At 48.2% G+C, this 18,555-nt stretch overlaps 1 protein-coding gene across 1 annotated transcript in view; it reads right to left on the bottom strand.

The window, feature by feature from the left end:
• Positions 1-18,555, bottom strand: part of VPS13D (vacuolar protein sorting 13 homolog D) — a 3,263,180-nt gene that overhangs the window by 1,039,130 nt on the left and 2,205,495 nt on the right. Inside the window, exon 43 of the mRNA XM_069610908.1 lies at positions 4,240-4,375. Coding sequence (XP_069467009.1) covers positions 4,240-4,375 — 136 coding nt within the window. The remainder of the gene's footprint in view (positions 1-4,239; positions 4,376-18,555) is intronic.

Consider the following 18,555-nt stretch of genomic DNA (forward strand, 5'->3'; position numbering starts at 1 on the left):
ATATGTCCTAGCAAAAAGAAGGATAGCTATGGGGTGGAAATCCCAGAAAGAACGGACAGTGGAACCCTGATGGGCAGATTTGTACAAATGGTCAATGGCGGAAACCTCTGTCTGGCAAAGAGCAGTCAATAATACGCAACCGGACAGCTTGACTAACCTGGAGCTATGGAAAGCTCGAATACAAGCAGTGTTTTCAGCTGAAACCAAGCATCATTAGGCTGTGTCTAAGACAAAAGGCACAAATTAAGACTACAATACATTAGTATAACAGCCTGAACATAGGAAGTGGGCAATATGCAAGACCTGGGAACCAATAGCAGACTGTGCAAGTTACTAGTCACATGTTGGGTTAGGGAGGGAGAGGGAAAACAGGTGGGAAATTTGCAGATTGCATAAGGATACACTGATCCATATTTGATGTGCATCCGTATCGTACAAAGGTAAGAGTTAAACTATTGAAAACGCAATAAAATGTTATTTTAAAAAAATGTCTAAGTTTCGCTTCTTCCCTAGGGATTGATGTCCAGGAATCCCTTGTAGCTCTCCGTCTTACTTTGGCTTAGGCTGATCAGCCTTTCGAATTTCTTTAACTGACACTGTTTTATGGGGTATGCTTTCTTGAGTGTTCACGTTCTCCCTCTGCTGGAGTGATTTGTTTTGTGTCTCTTCACGCTTATAGGCGTCACTTCCCTTTACTTCATAGAATTCTCTTTCTCTTATTGCAGTGTTTTCTCCCTCTGATTTGCCTCGCTCTTCAGCCTTTAAAGTATCTGGTATTTTCCCTTCTTCCCAGAGTACTGGTGCCTCAGTTTCAATAGTCTCTCTTTGAACCTTAAAGAAGATGTTATTTCTAGAGTATTACAGTTCCGCTTCATTAACTTCCAGTTCTCATCAGTTTCACTGCGACGAGTTTCTCCTGATTTTTAACGATTACGTGGCCGCCTACCGGTTCTCCCCATTACCTTGGTATCTGCAGGAGATCGTCTCTGGGGCCAGTGCCTGCTTGGGGCTTCCTTGTTCGTTCCTGTTCACCGGCTTCTTGCTTCTGTTGTTGTCTGGGTCTCTGTAGCCTCCCTCTCTCGGTCACGTATCACTACGTGTAACCGGCCGTCTTGCTGATTCCTCAGGTGAGTAGTTTTGGCGTTGTTATAGGGGCGCACCACCCACCATGAAGTTGTTGTGGTCACACCACCACCCGGACTTACTGTCTCTTTGGCTTCTTTGTCCATTTAGACGCAAGACCTCTAGCGTCTCGATTTTACATCCGGAGAACTTTAGAAAGTCGCGCACTCTACCTCCCTCAGGTGTTACGATGTTCAGGGGGGCTCGTGGGGGTCCCCTGGCATGCGCACACCTCCCTCAGCTTCCCCACGGCTTGCCGTGACCTCCTCTTCTAGTTTCTTCGTCATAGAGGTCTCTTGTTAAAGATACAGTACCTCTTTCTTGTCGTACCAAGTACCAATATGTATGATGCTTAGTGAAGTCTCTGAGTTTTATACAGTTCTTCATACTGAGTGATCCCCCATTTATGCCATCACAGGCGATGGTTTAGGGAGCTCCACATAGGATCGGTACTCCTTGTCCCCAAAGGGGGAGTCTCTCCTGTGGAGGTCCCACTTACATTGACTCCTAGGGAGGGTGTTGCAGAGCGGGCTCACCTCCCTAGCCTCACAGGGGGAATGAGGGCTCCACCTTGGGTAAAATGACCACATTTCCTGGATTCGTCAATGTGAAGATGCCGGAGGGGGGGTCTGTACTTCCGCTCTCTATATGGTAGAGGGGAGGCACAGAGGACCCCTGCCAAGATTCTCTATTATTGGTAACGTAGTCGAGCAATCAAGGCCTAGCTTCTCAGGAGGTGATTCAAGCTGGTTCTTAAGTACAGTGTAGTCCCCAAGCACCCACAAAGGAATGTCCACACACTGTATTGGTTAAAACACAGTCTTTATTTAATTAATTTTCAAGGTTATGTACACTATCACAATAACCGACTTTGTGCTCCGAAAATCAAGAATGGTAAATATATACCGTTCTACAGTGGTACCACAAATGTTATCAGATCTCAGTAAAGTGCATACGGTCAGAATGACACACAGATCAAAATAAAGAGGAAACCAGCAGTAGAGAGAGGAAGGAAAGTAAGCTGGTTGAACAATTGGCAGAATACTGGTCACTACCGTTAAACATAGCTCTGTGTGGAGATCCCTCCCCACCTGGGCAACCTGTAGGATACAGATACAAGCCCAGTCCATATATTGTTCACACTAGACTTCCCAATAGTTCGGCAACCCCAAAGTACCTGGCGTTGTAGCGTTCCTCGTCGGGGAATCGACGGCCCTTCTTGAGTGCCCTCCCTTTAGGGCAGGAGTCACGGGTCGTCGAACGTCCGACGGAGAACAGGTTGAGCTACAACGGTGAAGTGGCTGCTTCGTTCCTAGCAGTGCTCGTTGATGGGGAAGCGTGAACGTCCTGCAAGGAAGAGGCGTGCGGGGCGCTTCGGTGTCGATAGTTCTGGACCGCAAAGAGTTTGAAGAACTGTGGCCCAGCAAGGGCGTCAAGTCGTCAGCGTCTCTGTGGTCTTTGGGTGGCGGGAAACCCACTGGTGGATGCTCCTTGGCGCGTCGACGGTCAGGCCTTCTCCAGCAGGATACAGCGGCGACAAGAGCGTCCTTGGATTCGAAAGTTCTTAGGCAACGGGAGCACGGCGGCTCCGGTTGGCGACGGCAGTCGTCGACAGTGGCGGACAACAGTCTGGGCGCTTCTCCTTGGAGTTCCGCAGCAGTCCCCGTATCTGGTCGGCAGGCTGTCGAAGGTCTGTCTACCAGGGAGCTTTGGCAAAGATCGGCTGGTGCTGGATGGTCCCTCGTAGCTCGTGAACAGGGCGCCTTAGCAGGTCCTCTCTGGGTCAGTCCTTGGAGGTACGACAGCTTTCAGATTTTGAAGGAGAGCAACAGCAATTCTTCTCGTCCAGCAGGGCTTCAAGGTCAAGCTTCAGTTACTCCAGTTACTCATCGTAGTGGACTTCAGCTTCTGAACACGATTCCTAGCAGTGAGAGGTCCCAGATAAACTGTTGATCTCCCATTCATTCCGCTGGGTCACACTCAAGCATCCAATCACAACTAAGGGCATTCATGCAGGCAGGCAGCCAATCAGGCACACAGTGCATTCAGGCCATTCACTTCTCTCGAGACACTCACAACAAGTTATGTGTATTGGGACAAGTACCGAGCCATTCAACACTCCAAGCTGCATTCATACCGGTTTCGGGCAGGGCTGTCTCAGGCATTGTGTCAACCACCAGATACTAGACACCCACAACATAGAATGCGTATTCGTCACACACTCCATTCACCCAGGTCCCACCCACAGGCGTACCCACAACATACGGTCGTTGAGAAGGCTCCAGCCAATCTGGTCGGCACTTCCCCACACTACCATATATAGAACTTCCACCCAACAGCCAGTCAGGGGGAAGGGACAGAGTCAGGGCTTCCGGGGACTTCGGGAAGATCAAGGTAACAGGCGATGGAAGGCACAAGGCCATGGGGGCCATTTTGTCTCCATCAGGAATCTACCGATTCCAATGATAGGGCGGGGCATCCCAAAATGGAGGACGCTCAGGGCACCAGTCATTTCAGCACGGAGCTGCCACCAGCCCATGCCTGCTCTGTGCGTCACATACAGGTGCCCAAAAACATACATTAGGGGCACAGGATTGCACCCCTACCCATGGGTGCCATAAGGGTATCCCCATGGGTCTGTTCACCAAACCAAAAGAGAGAGCTGGACCGCCAGGAGTCCCACATGAACACTTGCGCGGAAAACACGACAGAACACAAAATAAAAAGCAGTAAAGGACAAGGATACAGAGGCCCTGTCCCTCCGATGCATTTCCAGCATCACAGTCACAAAACATATACTGCAAGTGCCTGATTTTTCAGATTTTACTGGATGAATTCTTGCCTTAAACATCACTCTGCCACCAACACTACCACTCCATTACAAGGCTTGGATTCCTCAGTACAACCCTGATTTGAACTCTTCTAGTAAGTGTTGCTGTTATTCATATAAGTACCTCTTCTAGTGTCCCCTAACAATGCACTGATGCACAATACAAAGGAAATAAATAGAAATCAAGAGAATCTAAACATTGGCTTCAGTTATCATGTGTTAGTACATTTGAAACAAAAAAATGCATTACATTTACAAATACAAATCTTAGTGTGAAAGGAACTCACAGTAGATGAGGATGTGTTCTTATCAGGCGCTGCATATCGGAAAAATATTCCAACTTTGTCCACTGAAACAGGGTTGACTTGCTCCCAGCCATTCACTCTTACTTGGAGTTGATGGATTCTTAAATCGTGAGTATGCCTGTAGGGGCACAGGAAGTCAAATTAGTTTTATTCTTGCCCAAAGATGTGAGTAACTGTACTTTGCATTAGTGTATTCATTTCAAAGAAGAAAGGTAGATTAAGACTGGAACACGCACACCAATTAAATTGGAGCTCAAATTTGCAACATCTACAACCAAACGACCATCGGATGCCTATCAGTACCCATAGTTTTTATAGGTTTATATTGTCATACTCAGCACACCAGTTTGCATATTATTGTTCTAAAACTATGAAATGGGAGTTCTAAAATGCAGAAGTTTGCTGCAACAGATGACCCATCCTTGATGGGAAGGCTAATTATGATGCAAGCAGTATCGCTTTAGTGGATAAGGAGTGTGCGCAATGCAGGTTTCTTTCTGAAAGGACATACAGGAGTGGCCTGACATGGCATCAAGAAAGATATCTCTCTGAGTACCTCTAGATCGAATAGGGATTCTAGCCTAATAGAGTGTCTCTTGCAGGCCTTCATCTCAGGCTGCCGGTGGATTCAGCGTTTGAAATGCTGAGAGCACCAACTGCAGAGATCTGACTCACCGGGACCTGCAGATAAATGCTGTGAGCCAGGGGGAAATTGGTGTTCCATAGACTGGGAAAAGATCAAGATGGCGTCCACACTAGGTGTTCGAGGCCCGGGGTTCCTGATGGAAGCCGGGCACCATGGTAAACCGAGTTGGACAACAGTTATCCCATCTTCAAAGTGGAGCAACTGATGTTCAAAGCTAGAGTTGGAAACTTAGGTTGGAAACTAAACTGGAGCCTTTCAAGAAAAAGCTTAAAACATGGCTGTTTGACTAAATCCTCTGCTGAGTTCATTCTTTCCCTTTGGTTGCTTCCAGATCTATTATTTGTATTCTGTCCTGTCTGCGCCATCATGCCTATGGGTCCATTGCTGCGCATTACAAGTCTATTAAAGTAAAGTAAAGAGTCCACTCTGATGCCAATCAGCTGCCTCATCCTGCTGGGCCCGGTCCATTCTAGGCAGGGATAATCAGTGAAACCTGACCAGTCAATGTTGGTAGCTCGCTCTGATCATATTGAAACTCTGACAGAGAGTGCGTAGTGGGGACTCTGGATGTAACCCCACCAGCGATAGGGTAACAAGGCAGTAGATTTTCTTTTATCACCACAGAAGAATCCGGATGCCCACCGCAGACAGGATTTCAAAGAAGTCAGGCATTAGAAGGAATCAAGGCTAACCTTCCTGACATCCTCCTACTGTGAGTTGAAGTTAAAAAGTGGAGCACTTCATCAACAGACATTTCTTGGAGTACCTTGAGTGGAGTAGTACTGTTTGGGATTGGTTATCTTCGAGACAAACAGATACTGGCTTGACACTTCAGTCTGCCACACTACATTCACTCGAAACTCATAATGAAGTAGTCAAATCCGACCAAAAATAGTGATATTGCAGCGCTACTACAGGTTCAGGAGAAATCAAAGAAGACTGAAATCACGACGGTGATGATAGAAGATTGCTCATTTGAGGAAGCCAACCTCTCCCTGTGATATAACTGAACCAGCCTTGGATAAGTGGGTGTATCAGTTGGAGAAGAACCTTGATGAAGTCAAAACTACTATAGTTTGTTGACAAGTCTATGACACAGCTGAATGGTCCTATTGCATCGAGATATTGGAATTCCAATACGAAACTCTACAAGCTAAGCAGGAGGGTGCGGAGGATCGCTCTTGACCTTGCTTCCGGCAGACAGACAAAAGGGAAAGCTCTTTGGCCTGTGAATGAATGGTTAAAAGACAGAAGTGATGTACACATGGGGAATCCCAACTGCATCACTATTCACATTTGAGGACAGGAAATGGGCCATAAAATCCAGGCAGGAAGCTGAACAACATATAGCCTCGGAGAATCTGAGGATGCCATGCCAACCAAAGCTGCGAACAACAAATCTCAATGTTCCAAATCATAAAAGGGTACGTGGTCGAGAGTTGGGAAAGTGCAAAAACAGGAGGTATTATTGCAAATGGGAAGAATCAGAGATCCAAGAATAAAACATTTCAGAGATGTCTTCCATTTGGCCAATTTCTGATCTCCCCTCATGAATTCAATTTTAAAGTATTACTTGGGAAGGGAATTGAGTCTTACTCGACAATGTCAACGCTGGTTCAGTTATGGCGCTTAAAAGCATTTTATACTGATCACGTTCGAAGATAAACAAAGGGAAGTATTTTTGGTCCTGATCCCCGTCGTATCTGGAATAGCCTCCTACCCCCAAGCTATAGATTTTGTAGTCTCTCGGTTGGGGTTTTTGGTTTAGAGAGTTTAAAAGTTAAAGGGTTAGAGGGAAGATGGGGATGTTGTTATTAAAAATGGATAATGCGACTTCAGGTTATTGGGAACCCCTTATAGCCTTTAATTCTTGCGACTGACATACTAATTAATTGAACAATGGCCCAGCCTGAGAGAACACAAGCTGAGGAGATATGCATTATAACCCGGAATGTCCAAGGTTTAAATTCCGCCAAAGGAAATCGGTCCTTTAAAAACTGCGTAATTTGAGGTCATCTGTAGCTCTGTTACAGGAAATACACCTCTGAAGTCAAGATGAGCAGGGACTAAAAAATAAGGGGTTCCCAGAGCAATGTTTGGCCTCTTCGGAGGAAAGAAAAGGGGAACAGCTGTCTTAGTGACAAAACCGATTCCCTTTGTAAATTTAGTGGTCCTCAGAGATCCACAAGGCAGGTATATATGTGTGAAAGGTAACCTAGTCGATCACATGGTTTCCTTATTTCCGTATATGGGCCAAGCTATAAGCAGGATCATTCTTTGCTAGAATTCCTTCCTTGAGCTGCACATTTATTTAAGGTCGGGTGAAACTGGGACTCAGTTCCTGATCCAACATTGGAGGGGGACAAAACATTGCCACTTACAACGTTGGACTTCAAAAATGCAGTAACATTTGCCAGAATGTAGTGGGAAATGGGGATTACAGATTAATGAAGGTTTTTGAACAATGATACAAGAGACTATGCCCCTTTGCACATGTACATCGAGGGTTCTTTAGAAAAGATTTACTCTTAGTATCCTTAATGCTTATCACTTGCATACCTGAGGTTTAAATATCCAGAACAGGACTGCGAGACTTGTCCTTGGCCTCAAGCCCAGAGATCATATCTCTCCAGGACTGAAATCTCTGCACTGGCTCCCAGTGGCTGCGAGGATTAAGTTCAAAACCCTCTGCATTGTCCACAAGGTCTTCTGGGGCCTGGGGCCGAAATACCTTCAACTCTCTCTTCCTAAATATTTTCCTTCTCGAGCTCTTCGCTCTTCCGGCTCCAACTTCCTCAGGGTCAGTCGCTTCTCCAAGCAACAAGTTGGTGGTAGATCTCTCTCTTCGGCAGGGGCCTCCCTCTCGAACAGCCTTCCCACCTCCCTGAAACTTGAGGAGAACCATCTCCGGTTCTGGAAGCACCTCAAAACCTTCCTCTTTGCTTCTGCCTCACTCCCCCTCTCCCCTGTTGATTTTCCTGACAGATACTGCACTGGATACCTGGCATCCCTACTGATCTCGGGCCCAGGCTTGCCAGTTGCCCACCTGCACTGCCTCCCTGGCAACCCCTGCACCTGCGGACTGTTTTCCGTATCCGTACAGTCCCCCTACCAGCACTTATGTTCTGCACTTACCATACACTTGCCACTTGCTGGCCGTTTTTATTTATCTTATTTATTATACTATCCCTTGCACTGCACTTCCCCCTCTCCCTTCCCCCTCGCACTTTTCCCTTTCCCCCTTCCCATGCACTTGTGCAATCTGAATGACACCTGGCCTAGTAGGATCGTTGTTTGTCTTCCCTTTGTTCCCACTCCCTTGCCTTGTCGCGCCTTGAAGCACTTGTGTATAGGCGCGTTATAAATACCATATCATATCATAACGCAAATGTTAATCGGACAACTTCCCTGTGATGATGAGCTTATCAATCATGTACCTGTTGCCTCTGTCCAAAACCTTGTGGGGATTTTATGATCAAATTCTAAGGAATCTTATCTTTCAAGTAGAGCCAGCACAACCAATAAGTAATTAAAGAGAACTCTGCTGGAGTTTGTGCGATGGGCCATGTGTGGGATGCTTTAAAAGCGGTTGTTCACGGGGAGTTTATAAGCCAAATGGCAGCATATGCAAAGGCTCAGAAAGATTAAGAATGCTCTGGAAAATGAAGTGAGGGAGAGAATTTGAAAAAAGCAAAGGGGATCTTTAAAATACCTTAAAAATCTAAGGAGAGCCAAATATGAACATATGGCCCACGTCACGAGAGATTGACTCAAGCAATCTCCAAGATTAGGTAGTTTTATAGGGAAAATATGCAGCCCATTACCATGCTGTTCAATTTCTTGCCATCTTCCAAATCATTTACCACGTCTATGGGATAACTGTGAACTACCTTCATATTAAAAGCAAACAAGGTCCATAGGGTATTAGAAAAGGATCTTGAGGTGCATCAAACTGAGCTCGGTGTGTTAAATAGGAGCCTTGTGGCTTCTCCATTATTGAAACTACACATTTCCACTGGATCAAGTGCATCTAGTCTTCGTGATACAGGGCAAAGGTGCAGCTAATCTTCATGATACAGAGGAGGAGGACAACTTGGGTGCGAACACAGACCACACTGGCCTTTTCGGGACACAATTAGAGGCATTTGATTATTGGTTTACACATTTGGTTAAACTGTGCGAGGAATTACATAAAACCACTGTTGAATACACTACGCTGTTTAACACAATCATTCAGCAGTTGAGCCCTCCACATCCCTTGACGAATGTTGCTCGCATTATCACCAATTCAACTACGCCTCTTTAAGAAAATGGTATTACAGAAGCTATAAGTTCCCCTCTTTTCGCATCAACAAAGAACTGGCAATAGTAAATCAAACTACTGTACAAGAAGTGGATAATAGGAACAAATCGCAGGTAGTCAATCTCACTCTGTCTATTGCCAACTTGACTACTACTGATGCAGGGACTGAGAAAACGAATGAGGCAGAGTACAATATAGGGATACTGCTTCTTTCCCGTGTTATCATGTGGCCAGGCAGAAGGGCCAAGCTAAAGTGAAACACAGGAAAAAAATGAAACCATGCAAACAAAGTGTTGGGTCGCTGTTCTAACTCTGCCAGTCACATAACTTTGACCCACGTGGCTCTCACTAGCAATGATATTGAGAGTTGTGAACCAGACACTGTGGAATCTATATTGTTGGATAGGGAACTCATAAAACACAGATCTCTGTCACAGCCGTCCCATTTGTCAAATCTAAATACAAAAGTATCCACAAGAAGAGCAATATGCATTGTGATAAATTCCCTGCATCTACAAATTTGAGTACAGGAGCAACAGCTCGGGAAAGAACGACATTAGATTATATCTACCTATGATTGCACCCAACAATAGTAGCAGCCCTTGCTTGTCGAACACTAGATGCAAAAACATGGATATTGTGACCTTGACTACTCGGTGCTTGAATCACTTGTCTCTTGAGTTAATATCATTACTAAGCACAATGTCGCTACTTCTACATTAGATAATTCCTCTAGGGAAAATACATATGATAATCTCCATAAGAGTTCTATTGAATGTAGCACCAAGGGGAGCCGGTCTTGGCTTTTACCCTTGAGAGTGGGAAAAGAGAAAGGGAGATATAATAAAGCCCTGGTACCCGACTCTTGCAAGCGAGTATTTTTGACCAAAAGGGGGACGTATTATCTGAATCAATCTTCCATCCATTCGTAAAAATCATGCCACTTTGCGCTTTTTTTAAAAGTCATATCGAGTCAGTTGAGTTGATTGAAGATGCTGAACACGTCACATCAAGAATTCATTTTAATACTGAATCTACTCTAGATTTTATATCCAGCAATGAAGCAGAATTTTTTAAGTATCTGTTTATTTGCTCCATGGAACAAGTTGAACAGGGTTGCCATTCTAATCACTGTGAAAAGTTATAAGTTACTCACTGTAGTGACTAACGTACTCCTAGTCCATAGTCCCCTTTCCTCCATACTGTATGGGCGTCCCTCGCTAGGGACGGGAGACGAACCTTTTTCACCAGAAAAACCATCTTCCCCCTTTAGATTTAGATGCGCGTGGGGGCATGGCCCTGGGAGCATGCGCTCCCCTGACTCTGCCCACCAGCACCACTCCTCAGTCCCCTTTGACACGTTAACAATATTAACATTACCTATTGACACCAGGGGCCTATTGGAGGAAAGGTGACTGTGGACTAGGAGTACGTTAGTCACTATGGTGAGTAACTTATAATTACTCCTACGTTTCGTGCGCTTTCCTCCATACTGTATGGGCGATTACAACTGAATGTATCCCCAGTGGAGAGAGTTGCGCCTCCTAAGAAAACAAGTTCCTCAACACTCCCTGGCCAAATGCTGCATCCGATCTGGCATCCAAGCAGTAGCGCTTGCAGAAGGCCGAGGGAGTAGCCCACGTAGCCGCCTTGCTGATAACCTGACACGGAACGTGTCTTTGGAAAGCTACTGCTGCAGCCTTAACTCTGATGGCGTGGGCATGCATGTTTGCTGGCACTGGCTTATGCTGCCCTTCATATGCCTCCTTGATGGCCATAACCATTTACCTTGCTATGGAAGCCTTGGAGGCCTGACAACCTGTTTTGATTCCCCAAAAGTGATGAAGAGAGCATCTGATTTACGGAAGCTCTTGGTTCTGTCCAGGTGAAATCTTAGCGCACATCAGACATCCAGATAATGCAATATCCTGAGTCTCATCCTTAGGATCCACAAAGAATGTCGGTAATACTATCCCCTCATTCAGGTGAAAAGAGGAGACGTCCTTAGGTAGAAATTCGGTGTGTGTTCTGAGCACCACCTTGTACTTGTGAAATGTAGTATATGGCCCCGAAGCCACCAGCGCCTGGATTTTCACTGATTCGGCGTGCTGAGGTAAGGCCCGCTAGCAGGGCCATCTTCATGGTAACTAGCCTGAGGTCCGCGGACACCATAGGTTCAAAAGCTTTATGGCTAGGGCGCCCAGGACTACATTAAGGTCCCACACAGGGTGTGGTTTCTTGATAGATGGGTATAGTCTAGTCAGACCCGCCAATGTGCGGCATGTGTCTACCTGCAGCCCTGATTGGGAAGGTGCGCCGAGAAGAATAGAACGCTGTCCAATGAACAAGTCAATGGAGCAATTTCCTTTGATTCTGCTCATTGACAGAACCTGGTCTACTTGCTTTTGTACTGGCTCCTGGTAGCGTCGCTCTTAGCTCCTTGCATGATATCGAGGTTAGCCTGCAACAGGTGCAGATGCTTCAGGGTAACCTGTTCAGGAACCACTCTGCAAGGACTACCTTCTGCATGGCGGGATGAACCCCTGTGCCCTCTTGCTGGGAGAGTAGGTGTGCTGGGCCCAATGGGAGGTGTACTGGGTGCTGCACCGACAGACTGAAGTTCTGAGAACCAGGGTCTGGAGGGCCACAAGGGCGCTATTAGGCTGAACCGAAGGCACCGACATTCCCTGACCCTACAGATGACCCTGTGCACCTGGGGAGCGGAGGGAAAGGCATACTCGTTCATGTTGTTCAGAGTGAACTGCATAGAATCGCCTAACAAACCCCTGCCTTGTCCCAGCCAGGAGTTGAACTGGGGGCATCTCCTGTTGGTACTGCTGGCTAAGAGGTCCACCTGTGGATGAACCCACCTCGTGAAGTACCCTGAAGGACTTCCTCATTCAGCTGCCATTCGTAGTTGTCCGAGCCCAGCCTGCTGATTCTGTCCGCCTCCAGGTTAGAGTCCCCCGGGAGGTGGACTGCTGACAAGTGCATGATGATCACCAGAGCACACTCCCAAATGTCGATCGACAGTCTGCAGAGGGTAGGAGACCTGGTGTACCCTACTTGTTGATGTAATACATGCAGGTGAAGCTGTCTGTCTGAATGAGAATAGACTTGCCAGTGATTATGTAGAGGAACGCTTTGAGGGTGAGCCAGATGACAATCATCTCGAGCCAGTTGATGTGCTCCAGCTGCTCCTGACATGACCATGCTCCATGGACACTGTGGGTGGCTGTCCAGGGTGGCTCCTCATCTCTCTAGGGATGAGTCTGTGGCAATGGTGACCTGAGGACTGCCTATCCGCAGGTTGTCTGTACCCACCAAACTAGATCCTAGTGGAGATGTTGTGGTATGCTGATCTGAGGCTGAGAAGTGCAGCTGCAGCCTCCTCATTTTGAGCCTCATATGTGGCACTGCGAGGAGACATGTGGCCATGACCCCCAACATGTGTTGGTACAACCATGCCGAGGTCATTGCTCTGCTGAGAAATTGTCCAGTGGCCTTCTTGATAGCTGCGATCTTGTCCGCTGAGGGGAAGATCCTCTCGGACCTCGTGTCCCATATAAGGCCCAGGAAGGTCAGACGCTGCATGGGCAATAACTGACTTTTTGAGATTTATAGAAAATCCCACGTCGTATACTGTATCCATGAGGGCGGAGGCCGTGCTATGTACAGCCTCCGGAGATCTCGCCCTGACTAGCCAGTCGTCTAGGTATGGATATATGTGTTGGCCCTGTGCCCTGAGTAGGGCTGCCACTGCGTTCATTAGCCTTGTAAAGTCCCTGGGGGGCGAATGGAGTCCAAAGGGTAGAACCCTGTATTGAAAGTGAAAACCGATGATCCTGAAGCTAAGGAAGGAACAATGGGGTTGCCAGATCGGGACCTGTATGTAGGCATCCTTTAGATCCAGGGAGCATACCCAGTCTCCCACACACAATGTCTTCGCTATGAAGGCTGGGTTAACCATCTTGAACTTTTGGAGGGGAAGGGAAAGGTCCAACACAAGTCTAAGGCTATCCTGGTACTTTTCCAGTATGGCGAGAATCTGTGAATAGAAGCCCAGGCCCCACTGCGAGGCTGGGACTTCTTCCACTGCCTTATTTGTTGCGAGCGGATTTCCGCCAGCAGAGTTGCTGTACTAATCCATGTGAGCGGAGGGGAGGAAGGAGGAGAAGGAGGAATCGAGAGCCAGAGGCCCGTGGATACCACAGAGGATCCATGGGTCTGTACACTTTGTCCATCAGCAGTGTGCATGAAGGGCAAGCCTGCCCCCACCAGATACTCGTGGATCCAGATAAGCCTGTCACAACTTTTTCCACTCCGAGGCTGGGGCTGACGAGAGGGACTGGAAAAAACCCTTGTTAGCCGACTTGTGCTGCTTGTGTCTGTGCTGGCTAGGGGATATGTCCGGTTGTCTGGACCGTCTCTCCTGGAAGCCCTTAAAGGCTCCTAAGGACCGACCTTTGTCCGAGCGCTGGTGTGTTTGGCTGTAGGTCTTGGGTGTGGACTTAGTAAGAATAGATAAAGATTTTGCTGTCTGCGAGCTATTCTTTTTCTTATCAAGTTCCTCATCCGTTGTTGAATGGAACAGGTCGCCCCCTTCGAAAGGCAGGTATAGTATGCGCTCCTGCACGTCTGGGTTGAATTTTGTCACCTTCAGCCAAGCCATCCTTCTCATGCCCGTGGCAATACAAATGGCTTAACCTGATGTGTCAATGTGGCCACCGTGGACTCCATTATATCTTGTGCCACGATTTTGGCCTCCCGCTCAGGAAGGAAATCTGCAACTTCCCGCCACAACTTCTGGTTGACAGCTGCCAACATGGCGTCAGCATTGGCCTGGCGCAGGTGGCGTTAGAGTACATTTTCTTCCCGAATACCTCCAAAAGCTTTTCCTCCTTGCCCAGTAGTTCAGAGGCCAAAACCAGCGATGAGGATTGTGGCTTAGAGTAAAGTGATGCTGCCGATATCATTGCAAAGTGTTGTTGGGGGTGTGCTGGCAATAGGAGGGTGTCCCCTTCCGTTTGCCTGTACTAAGCGTTGAGACGCCTGTTGGTAGGCTGGGTAGTGTGGCTTGAGACAGCCTTTTTTGGCTAATGCGTCGAAATCCTTTTGAAATGGAATTCCAATTCTAATAGGAGGGCGTAGTGTAAGAACTTCTGCCAGTACCTCTGCCGTTTTTCAGCATTCCACTGTGTTTTTGGTAGCCGTTAGTGGGCCTGCATTCGGGGGATCCTTGGGCTTTGTGATGTGAGGGAGGGTTGCGAGCGGTGCCGGGCTACAAGTTTCCTCTAGTTGTTACCAGTGGGGCTGGTTGTTGGTTGCCTGCCATGCGAAGGCTTGTGAGAGTAGCTCTGCGAGGTAGTATCTGGAGATATCTGGCACTCCCAGGCAGCCCGTGCCCGCCCCTCGGAGCAGGACTCGCTTAGCTACACGTGTTTTTTCTTCTTGCCCCATACATATTTCAGTATCCCCTTCTGTAAGTGTTGGAGCTCTCTCTCGGGCATAGTGACTGCTAAAGCCAGATTATGATGGATTAATCTTGGAACCAAGTTCATTTTCAGGGCCGTAATCCTCCCTAGCCATGATACCTCTTGTTTATGCCAGTGCCCTAATTTTTTGTGCATTTCCCTGACTAATTGTGGGAAGTTAGCCTGATATACACACTCTATTTTATTTGGGAGCTGAACCCCTAGATAGCTAATGTGGGATTTGGCCCAGGGGATGGGCGTCTACCTGCCAGTGCTTCTCTGCCTTAGGCGAGATATTAACGCCTAAGGCAGTGAATTTAGTGTAGTTGACCCTAAACCCTGATGCTTTGCCGAATGCCTCAATCTCCTACCACAGGGCCTCCAGAGAGTTGCCTACCTGGGTTAAGGTGAGAAGGACGTTGTCTGCATACAAGGCTGCTTTGTAATAACTATCGCCCACTTTCAAGCCCTGTATGTGCAGGTTTTTTTGTATTCTAGTCGCAAATGGTTCCATAGAGAATGCAAATACTAGTGGCGAAAGGGGCAGCCCAGGCGCATGCCTCTGGAGATATTAATTTTGGGTGAAATTATAACGTTTATTCTTAGGGAGGTATTGGGATGCTGGTAGTTGGCTAGAGTCCATTTCCTAAATCTCGGGCCAAACCCAAAGTGGATTAATGTATATATCTACTTTTTAATACAAATCTTTGGTCAGAGTTTCCTTGTACCATAGTACTGTAGGCTTAATGTGTAAACCCTGAATACTGCTCATCTCCCTCTTGAGATAAGTCTGACTGCTCAGCCACAGCTACCAACTAAATCTTTGTGGTACAGACTGATGCCAAAGGGGATTTATTGCTCTCACCTGTAGTCCTAATCTCGTGTAGTGCTCCCTAAGGGAACTGCACAGGATTCTGCCTAACACAGGGGCCGTGGACGGGTTCTTGAGTAGCGACAGTCCTTCGTCCCAGATGTCGTCTAATAACGGTACTGAGAGGATGGTCTTCCTCTTGGCCTCCCGTCGCTGGTAGAGGAAACCCTCCTTCTGTTCTTCGGGACAAAGTTGGAAAAGCTCCAAAGCCCTGGCGATCATGGCGTGGAAAGAGCCAATTTTGTCCGGGGTGGTGGCGGCCCGGGCAGGAGGTGATGGGAGATCCGTCCCGTCGTCACCACCATCGTCGTCCATCCCAGTCGTTGCCGTCTCCGTTCCGGACTTATCCGTCGGTGGAGGAGAAGGAGGTAAAGGCTGGAAAAGAGGGGGAGGATGGATTCGCCTCCGCTTGTTCGGTGGGCTTCCTGATGGTCCTGGCGCTGCTGGATCGTCCGCTGGGGTTAAGGGGAACCTTTTCCGTTTTTCCGTACACAGGACCTGGATAGCCATCACGATTGCTCCCGAGTTGTCTCCTGTGGCATAGGCATCGGTTGCGACGGGAGCGATGGCTGGGGAGTAGGGTCCTCCGTCTACTCCACAGTCTGCTGCTCCTCGTCGGCTCAGTCGCTTTCTACATCCGCCTCATCGGGATCTCTTCCGTAGGACCGGACTTCCTCGAACTTCTTGTCCAGGATCTTTGCAACGCCAACCAGCTCATCTTCAGAGGTGGTATCAGTGTCCGTAATGGATACCGTGCCCCCCGCCCCCCTATTTATCCACCCGGGATTTCATGGGGGTCTTATCGATAGGCTGAAAAGAGGATTCTCTCTGGGGTGGCAGAGAAAATCTAGGCCCAGAAGTCATCTCCACTGGGGTAGCCTCCACAGGCTTCGCCAGGGCCGCCACGACTCGTTCGATCGAGGCCTTAGCCGGGTGAATCAGGGCCTTCGCGACTTTCGGCGCACCTGAGGCCTTCTCCTTGGGGAGAGGGTCACTGCCTCGCTCCCTCTCTGCCACAGTTGGGATCGACTGGGGCTTCTCCCACAGCTTACCCGGGTTCTCCGACATCCTGTTCACCGAGCCAGAGCGTTGGCTCGTGGTTGATGGCGTCGGTGACATCGTGCCCTGCCTGGCAGCCAAGGAGCCCGAACCAAAGGCGCTCTCGGTGCCCGCAGACTCGTGGTGCTTTGCCTTTTGTTTGGCCCACGTCGCCGGAGAGCCCTCAAAGGTCTTAGAAGACCGCTCGGACTTCCTCTTCTTCTCACCTGCTGCTGGGCTTTTCCCCTCCAGCCAGTTGGTGAGTCGAACGCGATGATCCTTCATTGTCCGTTTGGACATATTCTTACAAAACGTACAGTCCTTCTCCACGTGCGACTTGTCATTGTGAAGGCAAAAGAGGCACCGAAAGTACTCATCTTCCTTGAAGACATTCTGTAATCCACATCCAGGGCAGTTCCTGAACAGCTTGGATCCAGGCTCGAATGACCGGAAAAAAAAGAGTACCTTCGAAAAATCGCAAAAGGCAGTAAAAGCTCAAGAGCTATAGCACGAGGATCCCAACACTTGAACGTGCGGTAAAAATCTGAAGATAGCTGCCAGAGGAGGGGCTTAGGTAGAGGGCAGTCATTGGCTGGGGGCAGTATGACCCAGAGACCAGTGATTGGTTACTAGTAGAAAGACAGTTCTGAAACAAAACTGAAACTGATTTTTTCATTACAGAGGATTCCCAGCCTGACGACTGGGGATATTCATGAGCATGTGAATCCACGCCAGACCCATGCTGGAGAATTGTGAAATCGAAGTGGTCCTGCAACGGATCAAGCAAAAACCCTACTTCGATAGTAGATGAAATCGTATAGACAGTTGGTCCAAGCCCGGCGGAGGGAGATCAGCTAAAAGCTTTTGGTTAAAGTAATTTTGTGTAAAGTTACGAACATTGTGTTAAGAGATCTGAGCCCGACTGAGGGGGATCCGAGATCTGAGCCCGACCGAGGGGGATCCAAGATCTGAGCCGGACCAAGGGGGATCCAAGATCTGAGCCGGACCGAGGGCGATCCGAGATCTGAGCCCGACCGAGGGCGATCTGAGCCCGACCGAGGGCGATCCGAGATCTGAGCCCGACCGAGGGCGATCCGAGATCTGAGCTCGACCGAGGGCGATCCGAGATCTGAGCTCGACCGAGGGGGATCCGAGATCTGAGCCTGACCGAGGGGGATCCGAGATCTGAGCCCGACCGAGGGGGATCCGAGATCTGAGCCCGACCGAGGGGGATCCGAGATCTGAGCCCGACCGAGGGGGATCCGAGATCTGAGCCCGACCGAGGGGGATCCGAGATCTGAGCCCGACCGAGGGGGATCCGAGATCTGAGCCCGACCGAGGGGGATCCGAGATCTGAGCCCGACCGAGGGGGATCCGGGGTGAACCTTGAGTCACCCGAGAAAGAATGCCCTACAAGGAATTAGATGCATAAATAATGTACAAACATTATGGTGAAAGGATCTGAGCTCTGCTCAGGGGGATTCGAGGTGAATAGCGAATCGCCTAAGAACTTGAATACTTGTGATAAACTGAAAAAGGAAAAGAACGTATTGTTTGTTTGGTGCATCAGGCCCTCTGAATGAAGAGACTTTGAAAGACAATGAGACTTGGGCACAGAAGGCCCTGAAGCCAATGATTGAACTGTATCCTCATGCTAGTAAGCCAGAGACTGTGCTAAGCTCGAGTTCACCGCCTTGTCCCGTGCTGAAAACGTGGGCAAGGGAGGCCAACGGCCTGAACATCCTGAGATATCATTTTGTGAACACTTCTTTTTTTTTCTCGTAACGTTGTTTCCTACACTATTTGTATTTAGAGGTAAGGATTGGCAATATGTTTATTAGTATAGGCCCTTTTAGTTTCACAAGGCACTACGAGGACTGCCTTATTATTATTTGATGGCCGTAGCTTGCTGCCATCTGTAGATTTAGGATTAGATAGACGTTTTTCAAACCCTTTTTGAAGTTCA

Source organism: Ambystoma mexicanum, chromosome 8, assembly GCF_040938575.1.
Source record: "Ambystoma mexicanum isolate Mex_15411 chromosome 8, UKY_AmexF1_1, whole genome shotgun sequence".
Lineage (NCBI taxonomy): Eukaryota > Metazoa > Chordata > Amphibia > Caudata > Ambystomatidae > Ambystoma > Ambystoma mexicanum.